Source organism: Cebidichthys violaceus, unplaced genomic scaffold (assembly GCF_023349555.1).
Source record: "Cebidichthys violaceus isolate CVI_PGR_0920_01 unplaced genomic scaffold, fCebVio1.0.p SCAF_45, whole genome shotgun sequence".
In the NCBI taxonomy this organism is placed as follows: Eukaryota; Metazoa; Chordata; class Actinopteri; order Perciformes; family Stichaeidae; genus Cebidichthys; species Cebidichthys violaceus.
In genome coordinates, this window is record NW_027176650.1 from 2,092,299 (window position 1) to 2,109,115 (window position 16,817).

Below are 16,817 nucleotides of genomic sequence, written 5' to 3' on the forward strand. Positions count from 1 at the left end.
CCGGGCCGACCCAGAGGACACCCGTTAAGATGGTCAGTCATTTCAAACGTAATCCCTTCCTTAAAAAGCACAGGACGCTAGGCAGGCTGAGGTATAAAGTGAGCCCTCAGAAGGGAGCCCCCTCACCAGGAAAGGCAGACTTGACAGACGGAAGAATTAAGCCTGAGAATAATCATGGTAAGCAAGGCTTGAAACTCCAGCCAAGACCTGCGTCTCCACACCTTTTTTTAAGCTTCTTCTTCATTTTTTTTTTTTTTTGTAAAGCTTGACACTCGCAGTTATTTTATATTTTCCCAGACTAGAGCTAATCTTTTCTTTGAGAAGACACCCTCAACATCCTAACAGACTACTAATCTTCTGCCTAATTTGAATTCCTTTTAGTTTTCTTAACCCAGTTTCGTTCGTTTTTTTTATTTATTTTTTTATAACTTGGCTGCGGCGTTGACGTGGCTTCCATCCTCTCGCCCGTTGGCTTTTTTTTTGTCATAGTGCATGGCCCACTAACTCCCTCATGCTGCTCCTTTGCTCTGTCCTTGACCCGCTGCAGCAGTGCGCCCATTGTGATCACCACCTAGCAGCGGCTGTAGTCACATCAGCGGTCTTCATCATCCCACCTTCGCTCTTGAAAATCACTGTCTCCACTCAACCTCACTTCCCAGCGGTCATTAGACAAACACACACACACACACACACACACACACACACACACACACACACACACACACACAACCCAAAAGTTGACTCAGAGCTGACATGATGATTATAGCCAGGAGTGCAGTAACCCTCACATTTCACCGTCTTCAGGAGTGAAGTCACAGTTTTTAAAATAATAACACGTAGGAGAAACGAACGGATATATGTCTCTCAAGCGGTTCTAAACAATACACTGCACAAACACGCCGCATCTCTATAAATATGTTAATGACACATCACGTCCACTTATAATGGCTCTTTTGTTTTTCGCTGGTTATGTCATGGTGTTGATGTCTTTTCATGAAAATTACTGCCTGCTTTTCCAACGTCGGTTGCTTTTCATGTCGACACTTGCTCCCCGTCGCCGCATCTGCTTCTTCATTCATGGGAAACTGTCTTGGTGGATGACTAAGCACATGAAAGCGGTTACGCAATTAGAGTGATTTAGTTTCACTTCATTACATTAGGGATTTTCATATAAACATGCAAAGATGATACATTATGAAATCCCTCAGAGACACGGCCTCAAAACAGGCTCAGCAGCAGCAGCAGCAGCAGCACTCACAGTATATGCACATTTGCATAGAATGCTTTTTTTTTTTTTTAAGATTATTCAGCCCTGGCTGCTTCAAACAGCCCGGTGTTGTTGTTGTTGTTGTTGTTGTTTGTTGTGGGGGTGATCTGATGCGTTGACGTTGTGTTGTTGTACCTGTAACAGGCCACAACGGGGAGCTGCGCGTGAAGCAGGAGGCCCACGCCGACTTCGCCGCCATGTCCAGAGACCACGTGACGGAGGAGGACATCGAGACGTTCGCTCACGTTCAGGAAATCGCCGCGCAGGTGAGCACGAGTCTCGGCGTGGTGTAGTTCGGTAGAGAGAAAGTAGTTCCTCCGTGAGATTACTCCTACGGTGTGTGTGTGTGTGTGTGTGTGTGTGTGTGTGTGTGTGTGTGTGTGTGTGTGTGGATTGTCTTGACTAACAGGGTCATGATTTTAACATGTATTAACATTTATCATCCTACTAGTGGCAGATTTTTGGTCAGATTTAATCGGATCAAATTCATCCACAATCTTGATTTTGAGTATTTTGTCAGAATAGCGATTTTTTTTTTTTTTTTTTTTTTTTTTTTTTTTTTAAAGGACTGGTTGTCAGAGACGCTGTAAAATTGGATTATCTGGGTCACCGCGTTTATCCGTTTTGCTTTTTGTTCACTCTTCCTACAGAGAACCGGATCCCTGATGAACACGGACTCCATGCGGTGCCCGGCCCTCATTGAATTTGGGAAGTATGAGATTCAAACCTGGTACTCGTCGCCTTACCCTCCTGAATATTCAAGGTTAATGCTGCTTTTTTTTTTTTACTCAACACATAATGCCGCTTTCTTTTGTTACCGAGTGTCCTTTTTTTTTATTTATTTTTTTTAAAAAGCTCTAATGCTGAAGTACAAACCGCGTCTCTTTCTTTTGTCTTTGTCAGATTACAAAAGCTTTATCTGTGCGAGTTCTGTCTGAAGTACATGAGGAGCAAAAAACATTCTCCAGAGACACACAAAGAAGTGTGGCTGGTTCCACCCGCCAGCCAATGAAATCTACAGAAAGGAGGACCTTTCCGTATTTGAGGTCAGCTCCCCTTTACAGCAATAAAGCAATAACTGTATGCTGCATGAGATTTCACTGAATGGGTTCTGGGAAGAGGAGGAGGAGGAGGAGGAGGAGGAGGAGGGAGAAAAAAGGGAACTGTTTGAACAGTGGTCCTTTTTTTTTTTTTTTTTTTATTCCGTGTTTAGGTTGATGGAAATGTCAGCAAACTATTCTGCCAAAACCTCTGCCTGTTAGCCAAGCTTTTCCTGGATCACAAGACCTTGTATTATGATGTGGAGCCTTTCCTCTTCTACATACTCACAAAGAACGATGAGAAAGGCTGTCATCTCGTGGGCTACTTCTCCAAGGTAAGAATCACACCAGTGATTATATGGTAACTGAAGGGAACGCCGCACATACCGATACACCGAAACGTGTCCAATTTTTTTGTAGCGTGGATTGATTGTTTACTCACCGTAGCGGTTAAGTGATTAATCGGTTATTTGATGAGCCAAAACATTCGGTTCCAGCTTCTAAAGTACGAGGTGTTTGTACATCGTTGTTAGATTACAACGATGTACAAACGAAGACATTTAAAAGCAATCGGAAAGACGACATTTTGAACTGCTTTTCTGCTATTATGTGACATTTTATTAATGAAACAATGAATCAAACAATCTAAGAATAATGAACAGATTAACCAACAACAACAACACCATCATTTGTTGTAGCTACAATTCAGAACAGTGTGATGCTTTTTAAAATAGCTCATCGCCGTGTGTGTGTGTGTGTGTGTGTGTGTGTGTGTGTGTGTGTGTGTGTACGTGTGCGCTCGTGCACAGCTTTAGACAAGGACAATGGCAGGTGCAGTAAATTGCCGGCTTCAGCAGAGCTCTGACATACTTGATCTGTTTCTCCTTCCCTCAGGAAAAGCTCTGCCAGCAGAAGTACAATGTCTCCTGCATAATGATCATGCCTCAGTACCAAAGGCAAGGATTTGGAAGGTTCCTTATTGATTTCAGTAAGTTCCTTTTTAATGCTTTTTCTTTTTTTTTTCTTAAACAATTTCAGATTAAGGGGTGAATTTGTAGCTGGTGGCAAGGTGCTGTTATTTGGTTACGGCTTTTGAAGTAGCCTAATCAAGAGCATTCATGAACAGTGCTTAGGCAATCACAGAAGATTAGGAGTGAGAAATACAACATCCGGGCTGCATACATTACACCGATACTATTCCTTAGCCTGGAGAGGTTTTCTTTTTTTCCTGTAGAAAATGCCCCCGATTCTCTCTCTCTCTCTCTCTCTCTCTCTCTCTCTCTCTCTCTCCTCTCTCTCTCTCTCTCTCTCTCTCTCTCTCTCTCTCTCTCTCTCTCCTCTCTCTCTCTCTCTCTCTCTCTCTCTCTCTCTCTCTCTCTCTCTCTCTCTCTCTCTCTCTCTCTCTCTCTCTCTCTCTCTCTCTCTCCTTGACTCGCGATGAGGTGTAGATACTGCTTTTTTTTTTTTTTTTATGTTTCATCCCAGTAAACGCAGCGCATACAATATTTAACGCCTCGCGGTCCACTTCTGGAAAAAAAACACACGCTGCCTTGAGTGGATTTCTGTGTTTAGGCAGGCGTATTTTTTTTTTTTTAATGTTTTATTGTTTTTGAAGAGTTGTCTCTTTGCCGACTTTGTATGTGTGATGAAGAGGAGCGGGGGGGGGGGGGGGGGTGTTAGGCCGGTAATGGAGCATTTGATTTCCTGTTCACTTTCGGGAGCCATTGAGACACAAGAGATGCGAGAGGATCCGGTGATATTGAGAGTGTGCTGATAACAAAGACGGGGATTAAGGGAGATTGAACGCAGCTGAGTTCTGAGCTCTTTCGAAGGCTTTTATTGGAAAACGCAGCTTTGGAGCTGGAAGTTGTTTAGATTAAGATGTTTCTGTTCTATTGGATCGTATTAGAGGAACACTTTGTCTCAGGTAGCTTCTGAGAGCGGCGCATTAGTGGGGCGCCTGGTGTGGAAAACGTTCCCTTTTCAAAGAGCAGCTCTTTTTGTTTTGCTTTATTAATGTTAATATATTTGTAAAGTGACTTTTTTTTTTTTTTTTCTTTCGATTAATTAATTTGAATATTCATTTTTAAGTGTTATCACGGGCTCCTCTTCTTAGCTTTTAGTAATGAATATTGTCATGATTACTGCAGTATTATGTGCTCACTGTTTGGTGATTAGATTTGCTTGTTTGGTTCTCGGTAGTGGCTGCACATTAAAAGGCATTAATTAATTTCATGCCGCTCATAATGGATGACCCTTGACAGGGCCGCTATAAAACTAATTACACACAGATACATATTAGTTTTTTTTAGTTTTTTTCTTCCCCCTTCTTGTTCATTATCTCTCCTAAGTGCAGTCTCTTGTGAGCAATGACATCCAGCTGCTTCTCTGTCTCGCTCTGTCGCTTTGTTTCCTCTTAACTCCCCTCTTTAAACCTCCTTTGTTGCCCTTGCCAGCATGTATCATAGCGTCTGACAGAGGTTGAAGGAGAGCAAAACCGATTTGCCTCGCGTCCCTTTTTATGCTATTTGAAGGTGAAATCCCAACCAGGGGTTCGGTGTCACATCCTTTACGTGAATATGTAATCCATAAGGGAGGCGACAGCAGCGGCAGCAGCAGCCTATAGCTCGACTAAAAGCATTTTGTTTTTTGTTTTTTTGAATCTTGTCTTTTTTTCTTTTTTTTTTTAGGTTACCTTCTCACCAGGCAAGAAGGACAAGCCGGCTCCCCGGAGAAGCCGCTGTCAGATCTGGGTCGCTTATCCTACCTGGCATATTGGAAAAGTGTCATACTGGAGTACCTTTATAAGCACCCGGATAAACACATCAGTGTTAAAGGAATAAGCAGGGCCACTGGGATGTGTCCGCACGACATCGCCGCTACTCTCCAGCAGCTCGGCATGATTGACAGACAGGATGGCAGGTCAGTCCCCCCCCCCCCCCGAAAGCCGCGGTCTCCTTCAGCCGCCGCCGCCGCTTCTGTGTGCTTGTCTGTGACTTATCCAGGCCAGCGGGTATTTTTAACAGCGCATCCATTAATGCGGCTGAATATTGACAGAAGTAAGTCAGGTTAAGCACCCCCAAGGACACGGAGCACCTGGCGTCCCAAAGAGCTCGTCTCTGTCGCTTCACGCTTCACCTCCTGTCCACCACCCCTCCTCCTAGCTACTGCTTCACGCTGTTGTTGTTGTTGTTGTTGTTGTTGACGTGAACTCATTGGATTTTCTTTCTCGTCGTGACCTAGGATCGTGTTGATCAGACGGGAGCGATTGATTCAGAGGCACGCGGAGGGCCTGAGGGCTAACCCGCGTTGCAACGAGGTGGAGCCCGACGGCCTGCGCTGGACGCCGTCCACCGCTCTCAACGCCGTGCTGTCCGAGGAGGAGAGGGAGGCGGAGATGGATGTGAGTCTGCTCGCTCAATCGGGAGACACTCGCTATTTGTTTTGCACTTGCCTGCGATGTGTTTGTTTGATTAGCTGGAGAGTTCAAATAGAGGCCGTTAATGGGGAACGCATTATCGCTGTCAGCAGGCATCTAATGTTGTGCAAAATTGCCCTAAATCAGTTACTACATAATTGATAGTGCTGAATATTCCATGAAATGCAATCTTTCCACGGTTGCTTAACGGAAATGTTTCCTCCGTGACCGGGGCACGTATCCAATCGGGACGCCGCTCTTATTATCAGGAGGGAAAACCTGCGGTGATTCATTTTGTCAATGACGTTAATTCCGATCTCTTGTTTTCCCATTAGCCTCGTTGCTCAGATGTCGGGGACGCCGCGCGCCTCTCCCCAGAAATAATGCGTCTTGTCTGTTTAATTACCAGGCGGAGCGGCTGAAGGAGCAGGCCGGTTGCTGGGAGAAGGAGGAGAGGGAGGGCTTCGCGATGACTCACGGCAGCAGGCAACCTCTCACCAAGGTCCACTGCAAGGTTCCCTACAGGACCTACGAACGCCGCCCCGCGCTGTCCTGGACCAGGCGCGTCCAGCAGCTGGAGGACGTGAGCGACGACGACGACTCCGACGGCTCCGACGGCTCCGACGGCTCGCCGCCCATCCTGACGAAAGCCCATGCGATGCTCGCGGCCAAGAGAAAGGTGACTTTTATTGTTTTGTTGATGTGAATCGCGCCTCATCTCATTGATTATCTGGAGTTTTTATTCCAGGACAAAGTGGGATTGAATGTGTGTATCGGTGGATATTCGCTCCTTCATTAGAGGTTGTGTACTCTGGTGAGACGGGAAAGGTTTGATAAATATTCATGGGTTGGGTGGAGGGTTCAGTGGCTTCCTCCTGTCATCTGGAGCCTCCCTGTGTGCCTGCAGCTGTAGATAATAGATTGTGTTTTCACTGCCGGTGTCGAGACTGCGCAGGCTAAAACCTTGTACTATTGTCAGTGGTCATGGTTAATTTACTGCCCTCCTCTGTGCTTCTTACGTCTGTCTTTTCTATATGGCACTGCCCCCTTGTGCTGGAGATAATATTACAGGCAGCTACGTCACGTCAGGGGGAACCTTTTCAACAGCAACAGTGTGAAACGACACGTTTTGACATTCTTCTTGTGAAGGATTTTTGGATATGAAAGCGTTTTGAGTTGCTGTGAGATACAACTGGAGAATGTAGAATATAGAGTGTGGTTTCTGCTTACTCTGCCCGTCTCATTTGTGGTTTTCCACAGTCTCGCGGTGCGGTTTCAACATTTTACATTTTAGCACAAAAACGCCTGAATGAATTTCTGCTTTACACTTTGACGGAGGTCATCCACCCGGCGCCCTTGTCTTCAGCCTTCTATTCCGTTTTCATCGGCTCCTCTTTTCCTTTTTGTTTTTCCAGAGAACCACTGTGCTGAAGAAGAGAGGGCGGAAGAGAAAGAGAATAAACAGCAGCGTAACAACGGAGACCATCTCCGAGACGACCGAGGTGCTGAACGAGCCGTTTGACAACTCGGAGGACGAGCGCCCCATGCCCCTGCTGGAGCGCACCTGCAGAGTGGGCGAGATGGGCGAAGAAGACGAGGAGGAGGAGGAGGAGGAACAACAAGAGGAGAAGGCGCCAATTACACCAATGAAGCGGCGGAGAGGTCGTCCGAGGCTGGAGAAAAATGCACGGAAAGACAATCTTGAACACTGGAATGAAGGTATTTGCGTCGTAAAACTACAATGTACCACGTTATCTCTCATTCAAAATGTTTGTAGTAGATTGTTCCGCGTTCTCCGGCAGAAGATTTAAAAGTGTGTTTCTTTTCCGTAGGGGCTGACGTCATCTCTAAGAGACCCAGCAGACCCCGTCCAGTGAAGCGGAAGAAAGGCTGGCCGAAAGGAGTGAAACGCGGCCCTCCTAAGTGGAGGCTCAAGAACGAACGAAAGATGGGCTTCAAGCTCAACCTCTACACGCCCCCGGAAACCCCAATGGAGGCCGAGCAGCACCACATTCACACCGAGGAAGCGAAAGAGGAGCCGGACCGGGATATCGTCAGTGCCGACGAGGACGGCAAAGCCGGCAGAGGCTCGGCTAGTCCGGATATAACGCTCGAGAGGCTTCTCTCTGAGCCCCCGAGTCCCGTTGACCGCGGCTCTCTGAAGTCCAGCTCCCCCGAAGGATCGCCGGTGGCTTCTCCGGTGTGCTCGCCCGCCGCCTCGCCCGCCGCCGTGTCCCCCATGCCCGAGGACAGATGCGATTCCCCGGAACTGCCTGAAGACGACCAGCAAGAGAGTGAACCCGGGCAGGACTCCCCAGCCAAAGACGTGGAGCGCAGCGCAGCGGGTGTAGAATCGCTGGAGAACGACAACGCGGAGGAGGTGGAGGAGGACGGGCAGAGAACGCAAATGGAGGATCAGGATGCAGACGATGAAGATGACAGTCTCAGCAAGACGGCGGCGCCCGAGAGCGGCGAAGCAGACCTGGAACAGAGTTCGAAAGAAGCACCTGACTGCACCCCACCTTTTTTAGATCCAAAAGAAGACAACGACTCCGAGTTGAGTCAGCAGGTGTCTACGGTACCGTGCGATGAAGAGGAGCCGGCTACAGCCACAGAAAGCATCCAAGAGGCAGCGACGGAGACGACGGTAGCAACACCACCGCCTGAAGCAGTAGCGGTCGCTTCGGTAGCAGCTGTAGACTCCGACAATCCCGCAGACTCCGAGTCGGAGGAGGAGAGCGCGTCCAGTCCTTGTCCGAATCACCCGACTCCTCAGCCCGCGGAGCGGCCGGCGCTCAGTCCCGTGCTGACGGAGGACCCGCCCATCTGCGCGGAGATCGACTCGGAGACGGCCCAAGCGGTTCAGTCCCTGACGCGGGAGACGGAGAGGGAGAGCGTTTTTTGCGTGGAGAGCCAGGAGCCCTGCAGGACCCTGCAGACCTACGCCCACGTGGCCCAGAGCCCCCAGCTCACCTCGCTGGACGACTGCCCCCAGTCGGACCACAGCAGTCCCCTTTCCTCCGCTCAGTCGCATCCCAGCCAGTCGGTACGCTCCGTCAACAGCCCGGCGGTCTCCATCCTGGAGAGCGGCTACACTCAGATCAGCCCCGACCACAGCGCCATCTCCGTGCCCTCGCTCCACAACATGGAGACGAGCCCCATGATGGACGTGCCGTCGGTGTCGGATCACTCGCAGCAGGTGGTGGACAGCGGCTTCAGCGACCTGGGCAGCATCGAGAGCACCACGGAGAACTACGAGAACCCCAGCAGCTACGACTCCACCATGGGGGGCAGCATCTGCGGGGCGGGCCCCTCCCAGAATAGCTGCTCCTATGGAAGCATCCCCCCCAGCGGCTTGGCCCAGAGCAGCTGCGCCGTGAGCCAGCAAATGGCCGCCGTCAACCCCGGCAGCTGCGGGATGATTCAGCAGAACAGCCTGAGCTCGCCGCCTCACTGCAACGTCAAGTCGCCGCAGGGCTGCGTCGTGGTGGAGAGGCCTCCCAGCAACGGCCAGCACAGTCAACACAGCCAGCGCAGCCAACACAGTCAACACAGCTCCCACAGCAGGCACGGCCCTCACAATCAGCACAGCCAACACAATCAGCACGGTCCACACAATCAGCTGAGCCAGCACAGTCAACACAATCCCCACAACCAGCATAGTCACCACCACAATCACCACCTGCAGCACAATCAGCTCGGCCAGCTCAGCCAGCACAATCAGCACGCTCAGCATAGCCTTCACAATCAACACGGTCAGCACGGCCAGCAGCAGCCCATGGCGCAGTGTGCCATACCCACCAACTTCACTACCACCATGCAGCTGGCGGACATCCCCGAGTCTGGCAACCCAAATTTTGCCCTCTATGAGAGGATCAACCATCAGGGGGAGTACGGCAACGGGCATTACTCTCAGTCGTCCGGCCTCAGTCTCGCCAAACTGCAGCAGTTCACCAACACGTTTATAGACCACCCTCACTCGCTGCCTTTCAACCACTCGGCCTCACACCCCATCACATCTTATGCAAACACCCCGTCGCTGTCGTCTCAGCACTCCAGCCTGGTCTCCTTGTCCCAGACGCCCCCGCATCGAGTCCCCAACCCACAGGTGCAGGCCACCATGACCCCGCCCCCCAATCTCAGCTCCTCGCCGGCCATGATGCTGCAGCGCAACATGGGCATCCCGCCCTCGCAGCGGATCCAGCCCCAAATGGCCTCCAAGAGTCACGTGTCGGCGCGCTCCAAGTCGGCCCCGCTGTCGCACCACCAGCGGCAGATGTACGCCCGGCCGCCGCAGGCCGTGCCCATGCAGGCGCCGTCCAGGACGCTGGCCGCCATGCCGCGCATGAGCGTGAACATCATGCCGGCGCCGGGCTACAACGTCAACTCCATGAACATGTCCTCCCTCAACGCCATGAACGGCTACGGCATGAGCCAGCCCATGATGAACAGCGGCTACCACGGCAATCACGCCTACATGAACCAGTCACCCCAGTACTCTATGCAGATGGGCATGATGGGAACACAGCCATACCCCCAGCAGCCCATGCAGGCGCCGCCACATGGCAACATGGTGTACACTCCGGCTGGCCACCATGGCTACATGAACACAGGCATGTCCAAGCAGTCCCTGAAGGGGCCGTTCATCGGGCGGTAACTCCCCAAAGGACTCCGCTGGTCCCTCTCACGTGCATTTAGCTGTTTAAAGATGCACTGATCTGGCCTTTTTTGCTTTTCTTTCTTTCTTTTTTTTCTCTCTGTTTTTGTTTTTTGTTTTTTATTACTTAAAAACCAGCAGCAGCACTTGGAAAGAATGCAAAAAAAAAAACATTCATCAATGAGTAGATTTGAAGCTAATGTTTAAAAAGAAAGAAAAAAAAAAAAAAGAAGTATTTTTGTTTCTCCAGACGGGAAGCCTTACATCATTACGATGAGAGATCTATTTAATTAGTGTTAGTGTCTCTGACGTGTCTGTAGAGGGTTCAGAGCTCAGCGGTAGAGATTTCATCAGTGGTCTTGCAGTCGTGTAGCAGCCTCAAATGAAGCCATTTAATGTGCCTGCTACAAGTGGAGTCAGTGGCCGTTTGAACCTGTTCAGTGTACCTGTCTAACAGTGCTGACAATTAGTTTGTACTATACTCATGCCTTTGTATATTTAAATTATTGTACTTATTTTGTAAAGTGACAACTAGCATGCTTCAGTCTCTGTTAGTGACAGTGCATTGAGTAGTACTGTACAAGTGTTGTGCTTAATAGCAAGCCATTTTAAAGATATCTGGCCTTTTATTAGGTTTCCCTCCACGGGGAGAAAGATAAAACTATATTTTGTTAATTCTAATAATGTAAAAAAAATGTAAACTTAGTCCTGTTTTATGTTCGGTTTGAGAGGTTTTATTGCTATGTATGTATAATTCTGAAGTCTTTTGTAACAGATCTCCTTGAGGCAGCTTTCTGTTTAATAAAGCAGACTGATTTCTGTCAAAAATAACAAAGCATATCTCAGTGTTTGTACCCTGGAAAAATTCTAAAACATTTCAGAAAGGTTCAGAAGTGTGGCAGGATTTAAAAAAAAAAAAAAAAAAAAAAAAAAAAGAACTAAATGATTATAACGACGAAATAACAATAAAGAAACTATAAATTTAGTCCAAAGTTGATATTTTACATAATGCCTTTAAAAAGCTACATTTTCATTCCATCTGTAGATTTGTTTTCTATCTTTATAAAATGTTGGATTTATATTTTACCGGAGTGTAGAAGAATAGCAGCCTGTGAATAGACCAAACTAAGCTAATGGATTGCATGTAAAACGCAACTTGTACTTGTGTTCATGTTTATATTGCTCTTTTGTAGCCTTTGTACCTGTACAGAGTCGCTGGTAGGAACAGGAGGGAAATACCTGGCTATGTGCACACAAATCGGACAGAATGACATTCTTGTATTTATGACTTTTCTCCTTTTTGTCAGTCACTTAAAATGCTGTACATTTTAGCATAAGAATAAATTATGATTGACCATGTACTTGATTGTTCTCCTTTTAATTTGAAAATATTAAGATTTAGAATTTTGTCGTAGTCCAGGCGGCTTGTTTTCTCTGCAGGGGAAAAAAAAGTATTTTAAAATAAAAAAAAAAAAGGTAAAAAGTTGACTTGGACTTGACTGCTCTGAGACTCGGCATGAAACTTTAAAGCAAAAGCAATCGTGTCTCACGCCGTTACCTGGTAAAACCCCCCAAAAAAGTGACAAAGTTAAACATGGGACAACAACAGGCAGATGCAGCTCGCTCACAAATAGTGTATTTAATCATTAGACCTTTGCATTAAGAGAAAATAGTCTCACTTCAGATGACAAAACATGAATCAACACAATTTCTAAAGGAACGTCATTTTCATGGACGGCATTCAGAGACCTGAAGACTTGTGACTTGGCCTGGACTTGTCTCAAATGACTTGAGACTTGACTTCGACTTGACCTGAACGACTCGAGGTTGAACTTAAACTTGTCTCAAGTTACTTTTTACTTGACTTAGACTTGAGGCTTGGCCAGAGTTTTGTTCTTTACTTTAACGTCCAGAAACCTTTTATTCGTTCACAATGACTTGAATTTGTCTCCGTTGACCTGAGGATCGACTTGACCCCCAACTCCCCCCCCCCCCCCCCCCCCCCCCCCCCCCCCCGAGTGCTCCCCTCAGCTGTGCTCCGCGCCCTCTTCTCTTTTCTCCAGGAGCCTCATGTCCAGCTCTCTCAGCTGCTTCAGGAAGCCCCAGTTGGGGACGATCCTCCTGCGTCTCTTCACGTGTTCCACGGCGTCGACCACCGTCATGTTCTCACAGATCATGAGGTAGGCCAGGAAGAGCGTGGCCGACCGACTCCTTCCCATCACGCAGTGCACCAGCAGTTTATCTGTCCGCAAATGAATCACGTTACCAGAGAACAGGTGCAGAGAAGGGTCAAACATTTGACCTATAGTGGTGTCTATAGGCAGACAGTTTGGGTTTTCCCAATTTCGTTTGAGTTCCTTAAAAGAATAGAAACATTTGGATAACTGTGGATAATCCTTAGCCGTCACTACTCTTCTTTTCATGCCAATAAACAAGGATGTTGGCTGAACTTTTCAGGGCTTGTGCACATACATTAGGTTTATCTAGAGTCCCTACCAAACCACAAACTAGATCAGAAAAACCAAAACCTAGATCCCACTAAATCACCCCGCTGAAATGACCCCTTTAACCGCGCGTCGTCTTACTCTCAGGATTGCCCAGTGTGTCTTCAATGAACCGGGCGGCAGAGAAGAAATACCGGCTGAGGTCGAAGGTCGTGACGTCTTCTGCCACCACGCCGTAGTAGACCACGTCCATGTCGCCGTAGTAAGCGGCGCCGGTGTCCACGTTGTTCCACGTCCCCTCCGCTGCGTTCAGGACGTGCGTGATCCCCAACCTCTTCAGATTACACTTGTCCTTCGCGGTCTGCCTGCGAGAAGAAGAAGCCAGAATGAATATTTATTTTAATCCTCCATTCTTTGGTCATTTTTATACTTTTTTTTTACTCACTCGTCCCCGATGTAGACGTTGGGCCAGACCTCGTTGACATGAGTGTAAGCCACACTCCCACGGTTTAGGATTTTCTCCAGCTCATAGCCCCCAGGTGTGACATATTCATCCACTGGACTGGATGCCTGCGCTGCCTCTCTAACATTTATCTTGGTTCCAGTCTTTGACTTGTGAGAAGCCATTTTCTCGCCGTGGCTTCCTTTCACACATGATTTATTAGCTTAAGGGGGGGAAAAAGAAATACCACGCTTGCTTTATTTTTTTTCACTTTTCAAAAATACAGGGGTTTTTGTTTTTCACATGCATCTCCGGAACCACTCACCGAGAGATTGAAGTCCTTCGCTTTCCTGCTTGTGAATTCTGCTTTCATCATTCTGTCGGCTTGTCCTTAAAGGCAGAACATGGCGAGGTTTAATTCTGTGCGAGGCTCAAGCGAGGGCACAGATTGTATAACCGCTCTGTGACGGGAATCAAATGCAGAGGATATTTTTAGGGCCGTGATGCGGTGTGGTGGCGGGGGCCCCCCTGACCTTAGCTGCCACGTTCCCCCTCGCCTGTGGGGAAAACTTCCACCCAGCCAGTCGCTCTGCCATCCACTTCTAAACACACACAACTTTAATCTCCGCTGCTGGCAGGAAGCTGAGCTTACCCAAACTTTGCACTTTGCCAAAGGATACCCATATTCACTGGAGTGAACGTGGTGGTGGGGGGGGGCACTCTGAGCCTTTGCTCAGTCGTGTGAGCGACTCCTTGAAATTGTGTCGGTCCCTTTTTAGCCTTTTCTGCATATCTTCAGACGCTGCAGGAGAGGAACGCTCCAGCCTCACAACACCCGTTAAGGATGTTCTGCATTTTTCCAGAGCCTCTCGGGGGGGGGGGGGGCAGAACTGAAATGTGTCAGACTGTTAGACAGACAAGGTTTTTTTTTTTTCACAGGATGGCACATGTCTTTGATCCCCCCCCCCCCCTACCCCCCAGTTATATGATATGCATGGTCCATTCAGTGATCTAAATGCGAGCCCCCAAAGTGAGAGTGTGATGATGACTGCATTGCAGAGTGGCTGGATGAAGCTGCTAACATGTCAGACAGAGTTTTCACACCATCAGGCTCCTTTATTTTTCCCTCATATCTTCATGCTCTTCCATCATTCATTCTGACAGTGAAATCATTAAACCTGTGATATCCAATTCCTTTTATTTTGACAGCCTCTCTCTCTCTCTCTCTCTCTCTCTCTCTCTCTCTCTCTCTCTCTCTCTCTCTCTCTCTCTCTCTCTCTCTCCTCCCAGTGTGCTCTGGAGAGCATCTCTTATTAAGATGGCTTCAGCGTTTCATCTCTTTTCAAAGTCTGACCTGAATCTGTATACACACACACACACACACACACACTCGCAGCCATGCTGGCATATTTTTTTTTTTTTTTTTGTATCATCTTGTATCTCGAGCCTCTTTAGACATCGCAGTTTTAACTGTACTGACGCCGGATTGCAGCAAGTCAGACACGATGTTTTGAGGGATTGTGAATATGTAAGTGGCGCGTAGTTTATTTATAGGCATAACACCGTGTTTGTGTTGTTCAAGAACTGCAGGGGTTTTTGTTTTAATGGCCTCTGTGATATTGATTGTGCCGTGTATGTGAGCATACCGGTGTTTCTATATCTAAATCATGCATACTTTACATTTTAATGAATGTGCTATGAATGAAAATGTGCTCGCTGATTAACAAAACCTAGCAGCCACGTTTAGCTGGAATGTAAAGAATATGCAAAATCCGTATTGGAGGAAAAATTCCTTCTCAGTGCTTTATTTTCTCCGCTTCTTGACGTTGCGGTGTTGTTTTCCTCTGCAGGGCCAAAGAAGAGTCCAACAGGCGGAGTTGATGCAGAAATCCAACGTTCGGAAGAATGTTTCTGTGCCTGCGGACAGCCTCCACAGCCTCCACGAGGGTGAGTCCCTCTCTGATCATGAGGAAGGCCAGAGCCAGAGTCGCTGAGCGGCTGATTCCTCGTGCACAGTGCACGAGCACCTTACCTGCACGGACAGACAGGAACACTTCAAACGTCAGCTTTGCTTACATGAAGCATGCATAACTCATAAGTAACAGGACAAGTTACATGTATTTGTATGATAATTGTTCTAATGTAGGGTTGTAACAAGACAGTTAGCTCATGGTTTAATATTCTTAATATTATTTGTATAGCCTAAAATCACAGATTTGCATCAGAGGGCAAACATACATAAAAAAAAGGGATTTGTCTTTTAGATTTTGGTGCAAAAATGTGAAGAAAAATGTCTTGAAGATCAAACGTTTGGAGTCACCAAACACCTCAGTTGGTCACAAACACCCTTTTTGAACACCTTCACACAAACTTGATTTAGATTTTCTTGGAGAAGAACATCTTTCTTACACACGTTGTCGAGCAGCAGTTGAGTTTTAAATCACTAATTCATCATTTTTGGTTTATATTTTTTCAGATTGCAGTCAGGCTTTCAGCTAGATGGTGCATCTTGTCCCATTTCTGTATGAATTATGTTGCGAGATGATACACAGTATTATTCCAGCCCTTAACTTATAAATGCGTTTCTTTTGTTTTCTGATGTACCTTTCCGCTCCAGAGCAGCGTGAATGAAATCAGCCGTCTCAGTGAAGAACGGGCTCAAGTCAAAGTCTTTACGGTCTGGTGCTTCTACTCCGTGATACCGTATGCCGGTGTCTTTGTAGAATCCTGGCCCGGTGTGGATGCGCTGGGGGCCATCTGCAGCGTTCACCACATGCGTTATGCCCAGACCCACTAACAGGGATATGTGCTGAGCGGTAGCCCTGTAAACGACATGATGCAAGGAATGGAGATATTTTCTCTCTCGCCTGGAGCCAGCTCTGCAAAGCGTATGTTTTGCAAATGCATCAGTGGTGACTCAAATGTACAGATTTTTATATTTGTCCCGTGAGTTGGCCAAATACAGGACTTGTTTGCAGCAACAGTTTCACAATCAGATCACCATATTGCAGCGGGGGGAGGGGGGGGGCTCCGAAGTGAGAATGTCACTTACGCATCTCCGACGTAGAGGTTGGGCCAAACCTCGTTGACAGCTCCGGTGGGGCGTCTGTTCTTCAGCAGAAGGCCGAGCAGATCGCTGGTGGGCGGTGTCTGATACTCTGGCTCCTCCTCTGCACTCATATCTGCAATCTTTCACTTCAGTGTTGTTGAATAATTATCAACAAATTACATTCAGCTCAACACTCGGTTCAACAGTTAGATAACCCCCCCCCCCCCCCAAAAGACTCGAGGATGGAAAATAAGAGACGTCATTGCTGCCTGTCCTGCTGGCTCTGTGTCGCCTGTAGGCATTTGGAAAGGAACCGCGGTGACCTCTAACCTCATTGGTGCAGCTCGCTCTGGTTTTCCACGTGTAGCGGAGTATCAGTGCTGTTTTAGAGGCTGAGCCCCGCTGGAACGAGACAGCTGAAGATGCCAGAGTCTGGGCAGGACCGGTGTGGACTATTTATGCCTCGCATGACCGTGACAGAAGCCAAGGCTGCTTTGTGT

The 16,817-nt window shown here is 47.8% G+C and overlaps 3 protein-coding genes across 3 annotated transcripts; 1 reads left to right on the plus strand and 2 right to left on the minus strand.

The window, feature by feature from the left end:
- Positions 1–6: 6 nt before the first annotated feature.
- kat6b (K(lysine) acetyltransferase 6B) lies at positions 7–11,743 on the plus strand. Its single transcript, XM_068729160.1, is given in 12 exon segments — positions 7–177; positions 1,412–1,533; positions 1,918–2,030; positions 2,171–2,219; positions 2,221–2,313; positions 2,481–2,642; positions 3,202–3,295; positions 4,998–5,229; positions 5,551–5,710; positions 6,135–6,404; positions 7,141–7,444; positions 7,558–11,743. Coding segments are annotated over 12 exon segments (4,572 nt in total). The 5' UTR covers positions 7–29; the 3' UTR covers positions 10,383–11,743.
- A 666-nt stretch (positions 11,744–12,409) lies between these two features.
- LOC137886629 (dual specificity phosphatase 29-like) lies at positions 12,410–13,721 on the minus strand. Its single transcript, XM_068729161.1, has 4 exons — positions 13,594–13,721; positions 13,272–13,491; positions 12,968–13,191; positions 12,410–12,624 (listed from the first exon to the last, which is right to left on the minus strand). Exons 2-4 carry the CDS (start codon positions 13,451–13,453, stop codon positions 12,410–12,412), a joined length of 621 nt encoding a protein of 206 aa, XP_068585262.1. The 5' UTR covers positions 13,454–13,491; positions 13,594–13,721.
- A 1,283-nt stretch (positions 13,722–15,004) lies between these two features.
- On the minus strand, positions 15,005–16,448 carry LOC137886659 (dual specificity phosphatase 29-like). Its single transcript, XM_068729211.1, has 3 exons — positions 16,321–16,448; positions 15,873–16,090; positions 15,005–15,300 (listed from the first exon to the last, which is right to left on the minus strand). The coding sequence occupies exons 1-3, from the start codon at positions 16,446–16,448 to the stop codon at positions 15,065–15,067; spliced, it is 582 nt and encodes a 193-aa protein (XP_068585312.1). The 3' UTR covers positions 15,005–15,064.
- Positions 16,449–16,817: the final 369 nt, after the last annotated feature.